Source organism: Ziziphus jujuba, chromosome 9 (assembly GCF_031755915.1).
Source record: "Ziziphus jujuba cultivar Dongzao chromosome 9, ASM3175591v1".
Taxonomy (NCBI): Eukaryota; Viridiplantae; Streptophyta; class Magnoliopsida; order Rosales; family Rhamnaceae; genus Ziziphus; species Ziziphus jujuba.
In genome coordinates, this window is record NC_083387.1 from 831,446 (window position 1) to 847,627 (window position 16,182).

Here is a 16,182-nt window from a genome sequence, read left to right on the forward strand (position 1 = left end):
TTAACAGCAAATAAGAGCTTGAGAAATGTAATTTAATTTGCAATTAAGGAGGTGAATGTGGAGCTTTGATTAACTGAATTCTTTTTTGCTAAATTTAAGAATATATTGGCAGTTGTAGTTAATTTGGAATCGAATCCCATTCTTGAAACCTTATGTAAAAGGAAACTTACAAGGCACACGCAAAGCAAGGTATAAAATTCAACCTCCATCGACAAATATTGAATAAACATACCCAACTGAAAGCCAGGTATAAAGTTCAATACATCATAACATAAACTTTCATCAACAACATTGAATAAACATTCCCGACTCGGCATTTGTAACTAATGCGAACTACGGACAAACAAAACCTAACCTTACATTATTAAATTGCTTCAACGACAATTTATACAAGGACTTATAAGCATTCACAAATTTCAAGTTCCTGGTTCAAGCCAACCTGTACCTATCAATCAAAGCTTGAACCTGAACCTTATAACAACATGAAAGGTTGAAATGTCGGTTCCAAATTTATGTAACTATTATTCACCCTGGATTGTCCTGAACAGAAGGATGATTCATACAAACAGTTCCAAATAGAAGACTACTAGAGTAAAGTACCTTTCCAACACTATGCACTTAAAAAAATTCGAATTCCATCCTTCGTATTTCAGAAATTGTAGGCAGACTTACAGGCATGTATTTGCAGAATGTTGTTCTGTAACATCCTTCCACAACCGCCCTTACAGCAGCCTCCCATGAAAGAAGATTTAACATGTGAGTGTAGTATGCTCCATCAATGTCTATTTAGTCGCTTCAAGCTTTTTCCCTCCAACTTCCCCTGATGTTTAATTAAATAATATGCACTGTGTTGAAACAATGGCCGACATAGAACCTGTTCCTCTAGTTCATATTATCCAAGTATGAACTAGTGTTCAATAATGCTAATCCCACAGGCAATTTGCATATGTCTTCAAAACATAACCACATAATCCCTTCCAGATGGTAAGATACTAAAACTTTGACCACAGCTAAGTACTTGCCCAGTAATACTTCCCGATGCCATCCTTGCTTATCTATGGTCTAAAAGTCCCGCTTTAGGCCAAAGTGCCCGACCAATCAACTTGTCATGCATAAAATCCCCACAATGCAGATGTGCACCTTCATAAAAAAGGCAGCTGATAACTGCATCTCTGCAGCCACAGCTCGCTGAGATAGGTAATAGGTGACCTCACCCATAGTAGGTTTTCATTCAGTAGAACCCCCATAGTAACCACACAAACAAAAAGGCAAAAAAAAAAAAAAAAAAAAAAAAAAAAAAAGAATGTCCAGCCTACTTATTTTCTACGTACTTTGCGCACAATCTAAAAGTTCCCTCTCCCTTAGTTTTATAGATATTCAATAACTATAGCTCTTTAAATGTGATCCACAATCCTCAGAAGTCCCAATAAAATGTTTATGGCTGCCAAAACCAAAGTAAAGCCAAGGCCACTTTTCCAGCACCAAAACAATTCTTGATTAAATCAGGCACTAGTTTCAGTACCTATATCAGTTTGAGTCTCTGCAAGGGTAATAGTAATTGGTTTCCATCCCGACTGATGATGCATGATCCATTTCTTCATGGAGACGATCATATTCAAGACCTGGAGTACGTTGCCCAAGGAAAGTTCTTCTAAGCATGATTTTTTTAGAATCAAAGCTGCCTCATATCTGTGTAGCAAATAAAAGGTGGATGATAATTTAGTCGTATTAAAAAAAAAAAAAAAATACATGAAGTAACCAATTTTATAATCATATTCACCTGCATTGAGAAGCCAGTAGTGCAGATCGTCCAGCTGAAGAAGCTAGAAACTTTTCTACTCTGTCCCACATGGGTTTTGGATAATGATTGACATTACCACCTATAAGGTTCACACACTTCCATAGTTTCTCATTTTTACCAACATATAATTGCACTGCACCTAAGTTTTGCTTCACTACCATATGCTGTTCTATTGCACAATCCAAAGCTTTCTTTACATCAGTGTTGCAGTGTTTTGGATCTCCATATCGAATGCAATCAGTAATGTTGACTTCAGTAGGCATAATTTTTTCAACTTTCAGGGTGTTTAAGGCAAGTAAGATAACACCAATAAGACCTTGAACATACTCAGGTGGCGGTGCACATCCTTGGGTTCCCCAGATACCATTACTAGAGACACTGTTTGCAACAACAGGGGAGGATGACACGGGTACATAATCAGAACCAGGAGGGTACCTATTGTTAATCGCATCATGATGAAATGCTTGACCACCATTGAAATTATGGCCTTTTTGGGATATATTTAAGCTAGCTGAATTTGCTGACTCGGCAGGCCTCGGTTTATTGGCAGGCCTCGGTTTATCGGCAGGCCTTGGTTTATCGGCAGGCCTCGGTTTATCGGCAGGCCTCGGTTTACACTCTTCTCCATTTCGATGGTGGAAATTTTGTGGATTTTGAACATAATTGCTGTATTCCAAGATTCCTAACTTACCAACATCAGGAATATTTGTAGGTGGAGCTGAAGAAAATCTAGGGCCATCGGGTCTGGTAGGAACAGGCCGAAAACCATGATTATGAAAGTTAGGGGGATGTAGATTATCTTGTCCAAAAGTAGGCTGCATATGGAAGTTGTTTGGCCTCAAAGGCGGAGGATAGTGACTTTGAGGATTGCCTAGAAGATTATAGACGTTACCACCTGAAGGATCAGAGTTGCCAGGGAAGAAATTTGTAGTAGTAGACCTGCTAGCAGAAACTACAGGCTCATTAGGACCAAAGTATTCGTGTGGTGCTTTCTTAAACTGCTTTGCCTGTGCATATTCTTGTTGGTAAGGGTGATCAGTGTTCTTACTCTCTTGAGTCACAACTGGCACATTTGGGGCCCTCGATATGATAGGCTGATTTGAAGTTTTCCTAACCAGTTTCCCTTTAAGTTTAGGATCACCAGTCCTTCCAATGGTGTTGGGCTTCTGATTTCCCAAAGAAAGGGTTTCGTGATAAATCATCGGCTGATTTGTCTGGAAAGGTTCAGACCCTGGGTGCTGCAACGTTTCAGGGTTAAAGGAATGGTTACCATTAGCAAGCTGAGATGATTCACCATTTGAAAGTGGAGAGCCACCAGCAGAGAGGCTCGTCCATAGCCATACGCTCTTTGCGGCAGCAATGAGGGGTGCAGAAGCCTTTTGCGGCTGTGCTAGGAGAATATTATATCTTCTCATTCGCAGCTGATGAAGGGCATTAGAGAAGTCCCTATCACCAGATATAAGCAAATAATTTGCAGGGGCTGGGTTATCTACGGCCCAGAACAGCATATCAACTAGGATTTTCTTATCGCTCGCATCTTTCACGCCTGTCACAGATCTTAAACAAGTCAATGACAAAAAGAAGACATACATTTCAATTACAATGTCAGTAAGAATGAGTTCACATGGGATGCAATCAAGAGAGCAAACAACCAAGAAGGGAAAACAATGGTGATACTGATATAGTGATAAAACCCAAAAACTTTCTTCGTACACCAAGCGTAGAGCCTATAAACGAACAAAAAGCATAATTGGAAGGAAATAAGAAAGAAATTAAAAATAAAAAATAAAAAATTGAAACTATTTTTATCAGCTAGTAAACAGAATTCTTTTCCTTATATACACATCACGGTTTGTTCTTCTTCTTCTTCTTTATCTTTACTTTTTCTGAACTCCATTTTGGTGTAAGAATAAAGTAACGAAATTTAGGTTCAGTATGTGAACATCGGGAGAAAATTTGACTAGTAAAAATACTTTTTTCTTAATATATATATAGTTAAATAAATAAACTTTAATTTTAAAAGTAAACTCCATTAGTAGATCTCCTAATGGAAATCACATGCAAGCCTTGGATACCCATCGATAGATCAACGATCAATAACTGCATCAGCCTAGCCTAGCCTAGGGTTTCAGTTTCATCTCAAAAAATAAATAAATAAATAAATAATACCGGCGGGGACATGGTTAAGAGCGATGCCGGTGCTAGAGAGCGCGTGCTGTACAGACGCAGGGATGCGGTTAGTGTCGCCGTAAGCAGAGATTGAAACAGGGCCGCAGTAGTTGATCTTGACAAGGGCGGAGCTGATGTTCTGAGCTATGGCGTGGGGGTCAGAGCCTTTGGGAACCTGACAGTTCTCTATGTCCCACCAAACCGACGTCTTCGCCTTTACATACTGCGGCTCCGCCAAGCCGGCTCGAGCCGACGATGAGTCTGAGCTTGAACTGCTGCTGCTGATTGTGCTTCCGCCTAAATCTCCACCCATCGCCGATTTTTGTCCGATCGATCTCTCAGATTCTCACCTTACAACACGGCCGATTCCTTTCCCTCCAGTCGATCAACCTTTCTCTACGGCGGCCTGCCTTATTTTTCTCTTCTTTTACATGTAGTACTACATATTATTTATTACAATAAATATATTATTTATATATAATTTTTTTCATATTCTCTCCCAATTTTTTGTAATAACATATATGTATATTGAAAGATATACAAGGATTAGAGACAGAGAAACAGAGAGAGAGAGAGAGAGCTGCTGTGTCTGTGTTTCTTTCTTTTTCTGTTGAGAGTCTCTTGGGTGTCTGCTACAACTGGCTTCCAGATCGCAAATAAGAAAGAAAGAAGGAAAGGAAGGAAGCTTATCAAATTACGATATTAGCCCTCTCAACTCTTAACTCTGAAGTATCTCAAGGCGTTCAATTCGAGAAGAGAAATTGAGAAAAACGAGTTATTTGGGCATTGCCACTTAACCTTGCTCAGACTGGCCAATTGGCAATTGATCATTGGATACTGGTTTTGTGAATTCTAACGTGGGTTTTGGGGGGGGGGGGGGGGGGGGGGGGGGCAGGGCATCTAGACCGACGCCACAGCCACGCAATTCTTTGTGGTCCCCACGGTCATTTGCTTTCCCTTTTTTTTCTTTTTCTTCGTCTTTTTCTTTCTTCTTCTACTTCCTCCTTTATTTATTTATTTATTTTTTTCCCTTCCTAAATTACCACTTAGGAGTAGAAAAGGTTATATCTTATTAGCACTCCATAAATGATCAAAAAATTTAGCACCCCATAATTTAAAAATTTTTCCATACATATACATAGTTAACTTCCAATTTACTATAATTTTCTTCTCATAGTTATTTCCACCAAAAATAAATAAATAAACAAAATTTCTTCTAGGTCAAATTGACCAAGTAGTAGTCAATAGAAATTTGTTTACTAAATAACAATATAAGGCAGCATTTACTGTGGTTGTTGAAGACACGTTTTAATGATTTTCAATGGGAGCAAATCTAGAGTATTCCTTTTCCAATTAAACAAAAATACTATAAAATTTTGGAAGAGAAATAAAATTCAAATATTATAATTATAAGGGGAAATCTCATTTGTATCTTTTTTTTTATTATTATTTCACTTAAATTTCATACTTTTAAAAAACGATCATTTACCTTTTTATAAGTTTTTAAAACTATAAAAAAATACCATTCTACTACTTAATTTTAAAATTAAATATCAAAATTATAATTTTACAATATTATTCAATTACAAAATATAGATTTTAAGTTTCCCTTTGGCCTTTGCTAAAATTAACTCATTTAACCTGTTTCATTATATATAAATAATTAAAAAAAATAAACAATAAATTTTCAAAAGTATAAAACTTAAATGAAATAATAACAAATTAAAATGGTGCAAATGAAATAAAATGGCATGATTTGACACTAACCACCTGGACCAAGTCTCTTTTAATATAACATTGCCAAATAAATAAATAAATTAATTAATAACTTATTATTTGCATTCAATTGCTTTTTGTTATAAAAATATTATAATAAAATAATTTAATGTAAAAAATATTTATTAAATTTCGAACATGATGGGGCTATCTTATTGTAATTTAATAGAACAAATCTCACAGGTAGATGCGTGATGTAAAAAAATAAACAAAAGGTAAAAATAAAAATTTAAACTTTAATAAAAAATCTATGAAAGGAACTTGTACAACAACAGCAACGAACTCATTGTTTTCGATTTTGCTTTTACTGTTACTATTATTATTTGTAGAGAATAAGAGTGAAAGAACAGAAACCTTTTTTTAAAGAACCAGTAAGAGACTAGAGAGTGACCTCTCGGAATTAGATTTTTTTTTTTTTAATAAAAAATTAACCTGGTGGAATTAGTTTGCTTTGTAGAGATTAGAGAGTTGATGGCAGAAGCAGTAAACCTCTTCTAAATGAGCTCCAGCCGCTTTGATTAGACTTTTAGAATCTTAAGAAATCATCACTTACTGCGACTCTCACCGGTTCACCGCCATCACTAACCTAGCTACTCCTCAAAAAACAACAACTACGTGACGATAATAACAGTTACCAAAACCATTTCAGATCCTATATAAAGAAGAAAAATAATAATAACGATAATAAAATAAATAAAGGTATTTAGAACTTAATAGATTTAAAATAATTTATAAATTTTAATAGACTTGATAAATTATTATGAAATTATATAGATTTTAAAAAAATTTATAAAAATCTAATGCTATTTAAAATAAATATTGAATTTCATGTTAATAATTTTTTTTATAATATTAATTGTAAAATCTTTTCAAATCTATTAAAATTTATTATTTTTTAAAATTAATGATTTTTTAAATAATTTTATATTTTAAAAATTTTTTTTAAAATTTTAATCGAATATATTTAGAGTTTAATGAACTTTTACAAAATCCATTAAAATCTAAATTAAATATTATTAAATTTATATAGATTTTTTTAAAATCTAAATCGAATATTTCTAAATTTCTAAAAGCTTTTAAAAATTTTTAAATTTTAAATTAAATACGGTCCTAAATCCCCTTTCATTATCAATTATTATCTATATTTTTTAAATTCTAAATTGAATACAACCCTAAATACCCTTTCATTATCAATTATTATATACATTTTTCTAAAGTAGAAATGCATTTTGAGGATGCTGCTTTCTACAACCCACCTTCACTTTGGCACTGAATTGGCATATTTGTCATCACTCGTCAGTTGTCACACGCATTAAGAATACAAAAGGTAATCTTTTTGGAAAATAGGATTTTATGCGAATCACATTATGTAACAACTATTGATTATGTGATGCTATGCGGAAAAAATAAAAATAAAAAAATAAAAAAAGAAAAGAAGAAGAAATCTCCTAAAAGAAATGAAGGGGAGAGCTGGGGTCCAACTCTTTTTCTTCTTTCTCATTGCAATTGGTGTTGTGCTTCTAATGCTGAGTGTGCATGAGTGACCACTAAAACCGGCTTTTCCCAGGATGTGACACAATCGAATTAGGAACTAGAGGCATTTCTTCATGCACAATGGAATGTGGATCGGTATCATTCCGTTCACTCCTTCCTACATTCCTTCGGTTATCATCATCAGATAACTTCTCCATGTTCACGTCCTGTAAATATTTGAAACTACATAAACCTTCCAATACGCACCCACAATAGAGACACAGACACTATTGTACTGGTGGCCAACAACCGCAAAAGCAACTGAAGACCCATGAAGAAAAAACATGGCCAATAGAAGGCATAGTTTTTTTATCAATCAAAGCGACAAGTGTCCCTGGACGCTGTTTGATACATGACATTATCAGCTACGTACCACGTGCCACGCATGCACAATTAAATTAAAATAAGAGGGGAGGTTTTTCCCTCACAAGTTGATATTATCTATTTATTTGGCACAGACACCAATAGTAGTTCCACCGAAGGTTGGAAAGTGAATCTAATATTTCAAAAGTAACCCGTGTTATGTAAAGGAGCATACATATTGGACATGGACCCCAGTCAAGGAAATGATAAGAATTATTTGGAAGATTACCTTTACTGATTTATTGGGAATAGTTTCTGGAGGAAGTAGAGATGAACGAGCATCTCTCATCTTCAGATAGTTGTACACAACAGCACCGCATAAAGCCGCAAAAAGTAGTTTATTCAACAGCAAGTTAAAAACCTTAGTTATATGATAAAAAAGTACATAAAAAACATGAACAATAACGATTAGCATGCATATTTATGGTGAAAAAACACACCTATCGCATAACCAGTTATATTGAGACCAGTAATGGCAGATTCAGGGAACAAAACTGTTGAAAGTGCAATCAGTATCCAATCTTTTATGACTCCAGCAACTCGGATGGTTACTGCACCACTGCTACCAATTACTAGGGAGGTTGAAACATTCAATGCCAATGCACAAAGAGCATTTGAGAAAAATATCCAGAAATTAAATTGAATCTGTGAAACATCCATTTCAGAAACTCTCCAGAAAATACCAAGGGAAAAACAGAAACGCAAAGCTGCACAAGACAATCAACATTTTAGCAAAAAAGCATAAATTTAATTAACAACAGACCAAGGCATCTGAGAATTGAAATCGGATAACAATTGGAAGGTGAAATATTTTTAGGGAATCAAAATCAACCTACAATTTTTATGCTTTCTTTTCCTAACAAAAACAATTCCTGCTGGATTTGGCCATGTTCAAGATAAGATGCACGAGAAGCAGCCAGTCATGGAATCAAGAAAAACAAATATTGAGATTATAATTCCCCTCCCTCATAGTTGAAATTGATCAGAATCATACAAGGCAATATACTATGAGTTTATGATGATAAGGCTAGTCCCAACTTGCCAACAGAAGTACAATTCATCACAACAGTGAGTTGGAGATCGCAGTTCCAAACCAAATACCATTCCATTCATACACAATATATCATGAAAATAACAGGAGAAAGCTCAAAAATAAAACAGTTAAACAGAAGGTTCCAGATAGGTCATCACAGAGTACCTGCATGGTGCTATGTGATACAAGGTGGTGATAGGATTTAGTGTTAAGCCCTTTTCTGTAGAAGAACTTGTGTCAATACAAGCCTGAGGGCTTCTACAAAGATTCCCATAACCGGTAAACTGTACCCAGCACGTTAAAATGAATTTCCCCATATGAGGATATGATCACTCTAACACTGATTAGCACCATGTTCAGGAACACATCGCACCTTAAAATGTCAGTGCCACAAAAAACAGCCACCAGGAATGTGGCCACTGGCACTGTAAACTTCAGAAATCAAATAATCAGCCGCATAGTAGCATTCCAGGGCACAGCAACAAAATGAATTAGATAAATATTTACATACTTAGAGCCTTGAACATCTGGATGAAGGCCACTGAAATGTACAAATAAGCAGTATTGCCAAACCTGTAAAGACGTAGAAGAGAGCTTTAATTGGTAATTCTAACCCAACTAATTTCTATTTTTTAACAGAGACAGAAGGTCTAACATAGTTGCATATGAGAAATCAAATTTTACAACATAAATCACTCACGAGAGACTTGATGCAAAAAAGGCGCTTATAGGAACTACGCATGTCACATATCTGCAAAGCAAAGAAAATTTCTTTCAGGAGCAAAAATTTGTGGACATGAACAAAGGTTATGCAGGTAGCAGACTTACATGTTGAAAGTCATTTTAACTGGAGAAACAACCTGCACCACCCGCAAAGATTAAACTCTTTGACCATGGAACAGAACAATATTATGGGACAGACAAAGAATAATTGAAATGGCTTGCTTTAAGACCTCAACTTAGGCAGTATTTACACACCAATTTAACACATAAAGCATGAAAAGGATTATCCATAAGAGAAGAGCAAATGAGAATAAATACTGATGCACTATGGTAATATATGAAAGCAAGAGCATACATAATGTCCTCGTCACCATTCATTGAGCAACTACCTTTCTATACAATCTACTTTTATCCTACTCTTAGTTAGCACATCTATCACATAAGAGAGATCTTTAACAGAAGAGAAGACTGTTTTGTGGTGGCAAATCCAATAAGCAGAAGAGTGAAAACAAAGAAAAAAAAAAGGCCTAATCAAAGCAAAGGTAATACAAATTACAATATGGTCATACCTACAGAACACGGATAAGACAGAAAGCCACCAAACCAGAAAAACTCATATGGATCATGGTGAGTGTAATTGGATATTGAAAGTTGAAGTAATTTGAAGAGAGGAACCCCTGAAAGCAAACAGTAAAGCCCCACAAAATATCCTTTACTAAACAGGTGGAATCCAAGTTTAAGAGGAAACTAACAGTGTTAATAATATACAGTACAGTTTTCAAACAGCAAAACCTCATGAGCCATCATTTCTCATAAATTAACAAAGGAAATCGAATTATACAAACACCCAAAACAGGCTATTTAAAGATTTCAATAATGCCTAACCTTATTGTACAAAATAACTCCCGAAGAAAGCGAGATGTAAACAAGAAGGTACACATACGTCAAGAGATATTGCTTGCCGATCATCATGTGCATCCTATGAAAACCCTTTCATCAGCATTTTCTAGAAACATCAACCAAATTAAGAGGCTCGCACCTAAAACCCAAAACATTATAATATTTACAGTTGGAGCCTAACTATTTGTTGTGCAAGTATGGTTAATATATACCAATATTCAGATGATTAAAAGACGAAAATAAATAATTATTAAAAAAAAAAAAATCCAAACTAAACGGAATGTAGGATCTTTCTGCTGCTCTCAGCAATGCTGAAAATTCAAGAGCAATACAGATAGAGAAACAAAGATAATAGAAGCAGAGTTTATTTGGTGAAACAAAATGACAGAGTAAAACCAACAGCTAAGAAGGCGGCCTTGCCCATAACTCAGTGTTACATTAAGAAGTTTTGAATCTAAGACGAAAAACGACACCATATGAATGAGTTGTTTGGAGAGTTTAGAGAAAGCGCAATGGCATCTAAAACAGGCTCAGGTTGCCCCCACCCAGAAAAAAAAAAAATATATATATATATATATACATATAAAAATTGCTAAAATAGGAGAATTGTGAGCTGCAATTACAATAAAGAATTCAACGAATCCAATGAGGATATAGAAACGAACATTGATATTTTTCCCCAAAAAAAAAAAAAGAGAGAGAGAGAGAGAGCGGAAATTAAAATAAAGAATTCAATGAATCCAATAAGGATATAGAGATGAATATTGATATTTTTGGAGAGAGAGAGAGAGAGAGATGAATATAGATAAAGAAATGAAGGAATGCTAGTAATAGGAATTAAGACGGTCACCTGCAAATCTGATCGATACAATTGAGAGAATTCAGCTTCACAGAAACACAGAGAGAAGACAGCGGGAAAGACAGATCCGTCTACAGAAATCCGTTTCTGAACTAGAGTAACTACGGGCAAGATTTTCCCGGGCAATCTCCTATTTTTTCTGTTCTTTTTTAATAAACTGTATGTGCGTTTATTCTCTCGCAGGGCCACTGATAAAAGTAGAAACGCCGTTGTTTTCTTTTTTCCGATTTTTATTATTTCTTTTTTCCGAGTTAAATATATGTTGATGCTTTTGAACTTGGTTCCTTCCAGTGTGCCTTGGACTCTTGGGTTTTTGGGATTAAAATTGTAAAACAAGAACAGCCAATTGTCCCACCTCTGAAGAATTCAGTTACAAGTAAAATGGTAATTTCATCCTCAAATCTTCAAATCAAAACCATCGTGTTAATTTTTGTTCCTAATATCACAGAATTTCGTTTCGTTTTAACATCGCCAACAACTACTGTGTCATCTTTTTTATTTTTATTTTTTGTTTCTTTTTATTTTTTCTTGGTTCAGAAATTGCAATTTGTATAAGCTATAATATGAAACGATAACGTACCGAACCCAGAAAGAGGGTTTCAGGCCCTGCCTTGTTTTGTTCTCAATTTTTTCTACCATCATAACTAAGTTTTATCTGACACTCATTTTTTATTTTGAAGATTAAAGTGAAGTTCAGCATCCGTTTATGATTATAATAAGTCTATTGGAGAGAAGAAATCAAGGCAGGGAAAAGATAAAAAAAAAAAAAAAAAAAAAAAAAAGGAGAAATATACAAATACGGTATAACAATATCAAAAAAAAAACCCCCATGCATTATGAACAGATCAAGATACATCATTAACAATGGAATGACATGGAACATAGTCTGAACAATATACCACGATCTTCAAAAACAATCCCCTCTTTTTATATTTTTTTCACGCTCATACAAAAGAGATTTACAAGCTTGGTGCTTCACCAGCAGGTCCAGGTCGGGCATTTAACAGGGGCTGCAGGGCTTTAACTACAATGCTCATGTTTGGCCGGAAATCAGCTTCATATTGTACACACAAGGCAGCAACGGCAGCCATCTGTTTTCCATACAAACAAAAACATTCAAAAAGCATTATTAGATATTTCATTTAAATGGGATATGCTACAAAAATTTTGAACTGCCCCTCCCTCTGTATCTTGTATAAGATAAGAAAAATCACTGTGTGTACTACATAAGTAAAATGAATATGATAAACACGGTGCATACCTTTGCAACAGCCTTAGGAGGGTATTCTCCTCCTAGTCTTGTATCGATGCACTGCCTAACTTTGTCCTCACTAAGTTTTGGCGTAGCCTATATCATTCCAATACAAAATTAGCTTGGGTACAAAGATCAATATCTATTTTATTTCAAAGCCATGGAAACAGAACAGCAGAGCAAAGTATAAACTGTATAGAAAAATGGTTATTACCCATGTCACCAAACTCTGCTGTCCACGTGGTAATGTATGATCAACAGGCTTTCGTCCAGTCAGAAGTTCAAGAAGGACAACACCAAAACTGTAAACATCACTCTTTGCATTCAACTGCCCAGTCATTGCATATCTGCCAACCACAATAACAAAACCATTTATGCATGGTTACCAATGCTTACAATCTTAAAAATTGACAATGATAACAATAAATAATTTCTAAAATATAGTTAACCGGTGCTATGCTTGATTACTGGGAAACAGAGAAAATAAATGATAACTTGTGTTATATAAAAATATATATAAACTATGAATTTCACAAACTTTAGAAGTTCAGTTAGCTATATAAAATTTCAACATTTCATTTCCTCACCAAAAAATCATCAACAATTAAAAAGGCACCAATTTGTGTCAAGTTTCAAAGAGAAAACACATGTATGGCACAGCATATTACATATATATTAATCATTTATATGATATAAATACGATTTGAAACTTTCATGGGCTTACTCAGGGGCATGATAACCAAAGGTTCCTAGCACACGAGTGGAATGAAGACGTGCTGCCATATCAGGAGCTTGGTTTGACAAATCAAAGTCTGCAATCTTAGCAACATCATCATCAAAAATTAGTACATTGCTAGATTTGATGTCACGATGGATAATGTGGGGATCAGCCTTTTCATGCAAGTATTCAAGCCCTTTTGCAGCCCCTACTGCGATTTTCACTCGTTGTGCCCATGACAGAACAGGACCAGGCTGTGCTCCTTTGACACCTTTCCTCCCTGCATGAACAAATAATGTAACTTATACATCACTTTGAGAAACCGCAAAAGTGACAACTCTCTTTTAGCAGACTGAATGAAACAGCAGAAGAACAAACATCAAACATATTACAACAATTTCAAATATGTCTCACACACCATGTAGAATATCATGAAGAGATCCATTGGAAGCAAACTCATAGGCAAGAACACGTGAATTTCCATCAACACAGTAACCAAGCAATTGAACAAAATTATCATGTTTCAGCCTTGAGACCATAGAAACCTGCAGAGTCAAACATAATAGATGGATGAATTTTCTACTTAAAAAACATGGTGAAAATATAAATTAACAGGCAGCTGTCTAAACCTGGGCTAAAAATTCCTCATCTGGCTGTTTGCTGGCATCTAACTTTTTGATTGCTGCACCCTGACCATTTTTGAGAAGCCCGTAATAAACTCTTCCATATGAGCCCTCTCCGATCAAAGCATTTGGACCAAAGTTATCTGTCACTTCCTTTAGCTCATCTGCTGATATTTCAGGAACTTCAATAGGCTGGACTTTCACTGTTTGAGAACCTTTGGGTGCAGCTTCTGAGGCATGATAACCCCCATCATTTCCTGTATCATGAAAATCAAAAAGTTACAGAAATATGGATATGCAAAAAAAATAACAAAGCTGCTGGAGAGGAGCACATAAACACCCTTATACAAGCAGCACATGCATTGCAGACACATTAAACCTCAAAGTGAATTAATAAAAATAAAATACAGCCTCAGCTACTTTCTAACTTGTTAATAAATACAAGTACAACTATAAAGATTCAAAAGTTGATAAACTAGAATAACAGTTTTGGTTAGCTTTTCCTTTTCCTACGGAGTTATGTTTAGCAGTTGCAAAACATTATCATATATGGAAGGCCTCTTATTTAGCAAAGTGAAGTACCTGCCGAATGTCTCACTGTGTACGGACCACCACTCTCAGCAGCTTTATGCATATCATCATCTTCACAACACCCGAAGCAGCTCATGATTCTTTTTCCTCAAAGACTGCTATATCTGATTAAAGATTAAAAAACGAAAAAAAAAAAATTCGTTTTAACCAATTTTAATACATTCACAGATGTAACAATAACATGAGATTGAAGCCAAAAAAATTTAAAAAAAAAAAAAAAAATCTAATATGATAAATGTGAAATAGTTACCACGAAATAAGAAAACAGAAGCAAATTGATCATTCACATTGCATAAAGCATGATGCGCTATCAACAATAGCCTATGGTTAAGTAAAAAGCTTTACTCAGCATCAAAACTAGTATTCCTACTGAACACAATTCCCAAACTTGTATATACCTTACCAATCAAATTATCTTCATTTTTTCCCTCAATAAGGGCCAGAATCATTGTCCAAGCCTAGTTAACTAAATTTATTATTCCCATTTTTTTTAACTTGTGAACCTTCAACTAGAATAAACAATAACTCTTACGAAATGTCAAGCACTCTTTGTTCCCCAAATTTCTTCCGATTTTAGCATGCGATTGTCGAAAAACAAATCGCAATTGGCGCTAAACAGCAGAAAATATTAAGTAAATGATTTCGCCAAATTATAATATCCAATCAAAATTTGTTTAGCTATCAAAACAACAGATCAAACACACAAATCACCAAGACATTCAGAATTTTTTATTTTTATTTTTGAAGACAAAAAAAAAACAAAGAAAGACAAAACAAAACAAAAAACAGGAGAAAAAAAATGGAAGAATCAGCTTAATTAATTGATTTATTAAACAGATCGAGCGAGCGAACCTGAAATGAGAAACACGGGAGAAGTGGATGCTGGAATAAGTAAGGAAGAGTGAGCGTTGGAAGCAGTAAAGGGAGATCTGAGGTTGGATAGCCGGCGACAGATGCGCAGGATACAGGAAATAGAGAGTGCGTAGGAGAGACAGGCTGAAGAAGAGAAAAGAAAAGGGGGTGGACAGCCTTGACTTTTCCCTCTCGGTTACAGTCGCTCCCCAGCTTTAATTGTATTTTATTTATTTATTATCGAGATTGGATTTTTGAATTGGAATTAGATATTATTTGGTTTTATACGTGAAATTGGAATTTTTACAATGTTAATATTACATATATATATATATATATACATATAATAATAATAATTCTTATTATTATTAATTATATATATTTTAGAGCCGATTGGTTTGGAGGCAGCCCGATTTGACTCTTCTTTTTCTCCCGCTGTCAAGAAATTGAATTTTCAGGAAAAATTAAATAGATGGATTTGGTCTGGCCGGTTGAACTGGATGGAAACGCTGTTTGACAACGTGTTCCATGGTCATTGGCCATGAATAGTACAAGTCTTTGGCTTCTGGTGGCTGCGGACTGCTGACTCTCCTCGTACCCATTGGAAACCGTCTATTTCTTTTTTTCTTTTTATTTTTTAATAAAATAAAAACATTTGTTTTCTCTGTCTTTTTATATCAATAATTAAACAGTTTTTGGTTTATAATTTATGTTTTTTCAATATATAATTATAGCCTAATAAATTACGAAAGATCATAAGCATGTGTTTTTTATTCTTATTTTTGATATATGACTGTGTTTTACTGGTCAATGTTGACACTTCTTAAAGCACGATAAATATGGCTATCTATTTCATTTATATATATATATATATATTTTTTTTTAATCATACTCGCCCTGAATGAAAGGGAAAAACAATTATTGAAAGAATATTATAAACTTTCCAGTGTCCTGACTTTTCAATTTTTAATAAAACCATGCAGAGATTA

The 16,182-nt window shown here is 34.7% G+C and overlaps 2 protein-coding genes and 1 pseudogene across 2 annotated transcripts; all 3 read right to left on the reverse strand.

The window, feature by feature from the left end:
- Positions 1-190: 190 nt before the first annotated feature.
- Positions 191-4,684, reverse strand: LOC107426200 (uncharacterized). The gene is made up of 3 exons (XM_016036313.4): positions 3,971-4,684; positions 1,781-3,347; positions 191-1,689 (listed from the first exon to the last, which is right to left on the reverse strand). The coding sequence occupies exons 1-3, from the start codon at positions 4,281-4,283 to the stop codon at positions 1,503-1,505; spliced, it is 2,067 nt and encodes a 688-aa protein (XP_015891799.1). The 5' UTR covers positions 4,284-4,684; the 3' UTR covers positions 191-1,502.
- A 2,379-nt stretch (positions 4,685-7,063) lies between these two features.
- On the reverse strand, positions 7,064-11,883 carry LOC107426183 (probable sugar phosphate/phosphate translocator At1g48230; annotated as a pseudogene).
- Positions 11,884-11,961: 78 nt separating this feature from the next.
- Positions 11,962-15,434, reverse strand: LOC107426175 (pto-interacting protein 1). The gene is made up of 8 exons (XM_016036280.4): positions 15,194-15,434; positions 14,333-14,445; positions 13,757-14,007; positions 13,546-13,672; positions 13,134-13,407; positions 12,624-12,756; positions 12,419-12,505; positions 11,962-12,248 (listed from the first exon to the last, which is right to left on the reverse strand). The coding sequence occupies exons 2-8, from the start codon at positions 14,415-14,417 to the stop codon at positions 12,117-12,119; spliced, it is 1,089 nt and encodes a 362-aa protein (XP_015891766.1). The 5' UTR covers positions 14,418-14,445; positions 15,194-15,434; the 3' UTR covers positions 11,962-12,116.
- Positions 15,435-16,182: the final 748 nt, after the last annotated feature.

What these genes read in the sequence shown, in the direction of transcription:
- LOC107426200 (XM_016036313.4), bottom strand. Translation starts at nt 4,283, where the DNA reads ATGGGTGGAGATTTAGGCGGAAGCACAATCAGCAGCAGCAGTTCAAGC. An exon ending in TCTTAACCATGTCCCCGCCG is followed by an intron (nt 3,348 to 3,970) that starts GTATTATTTATT and finishes GATCTGTGACAG; the next exon opens with GCGTGAAAGATGCGAGCGAT. An exon ending in CTACTGGCTTCTCAATGCAG is followed by an intron (nt 1,690 to 1,780) that starts GTGAATATGATT and finishes TTTGCTACACAG; the next exon opens with ATATGAGGCAGCTTTGATTC.
- LOC107426175 (XM_016036280.4), bottom strand. Translation starts at nt 14,417, where the DNA reads ATGAGCTGCTTCGGGTGTTGTGAAGATGATGATATGCATAAAGCTGCT. An exon ending in CACAGTGAGACATTCGGCAG is followed by an intron (nt 14,008 to 14,332) that starts GTACTTCACTTT and finishes TTCATGATACAG; the next exon opens with GAAATGATGGGGGTTATCAT. An exon ending in TTTGGTTATCATGCCCCTGA is followed by an intron (nt 12,757 to 13,133) that starts GTAAGCCCATGA and finishes TGTGGTTGGCAG; the next exon opens with ATATGCAATGACTGGGCAGT.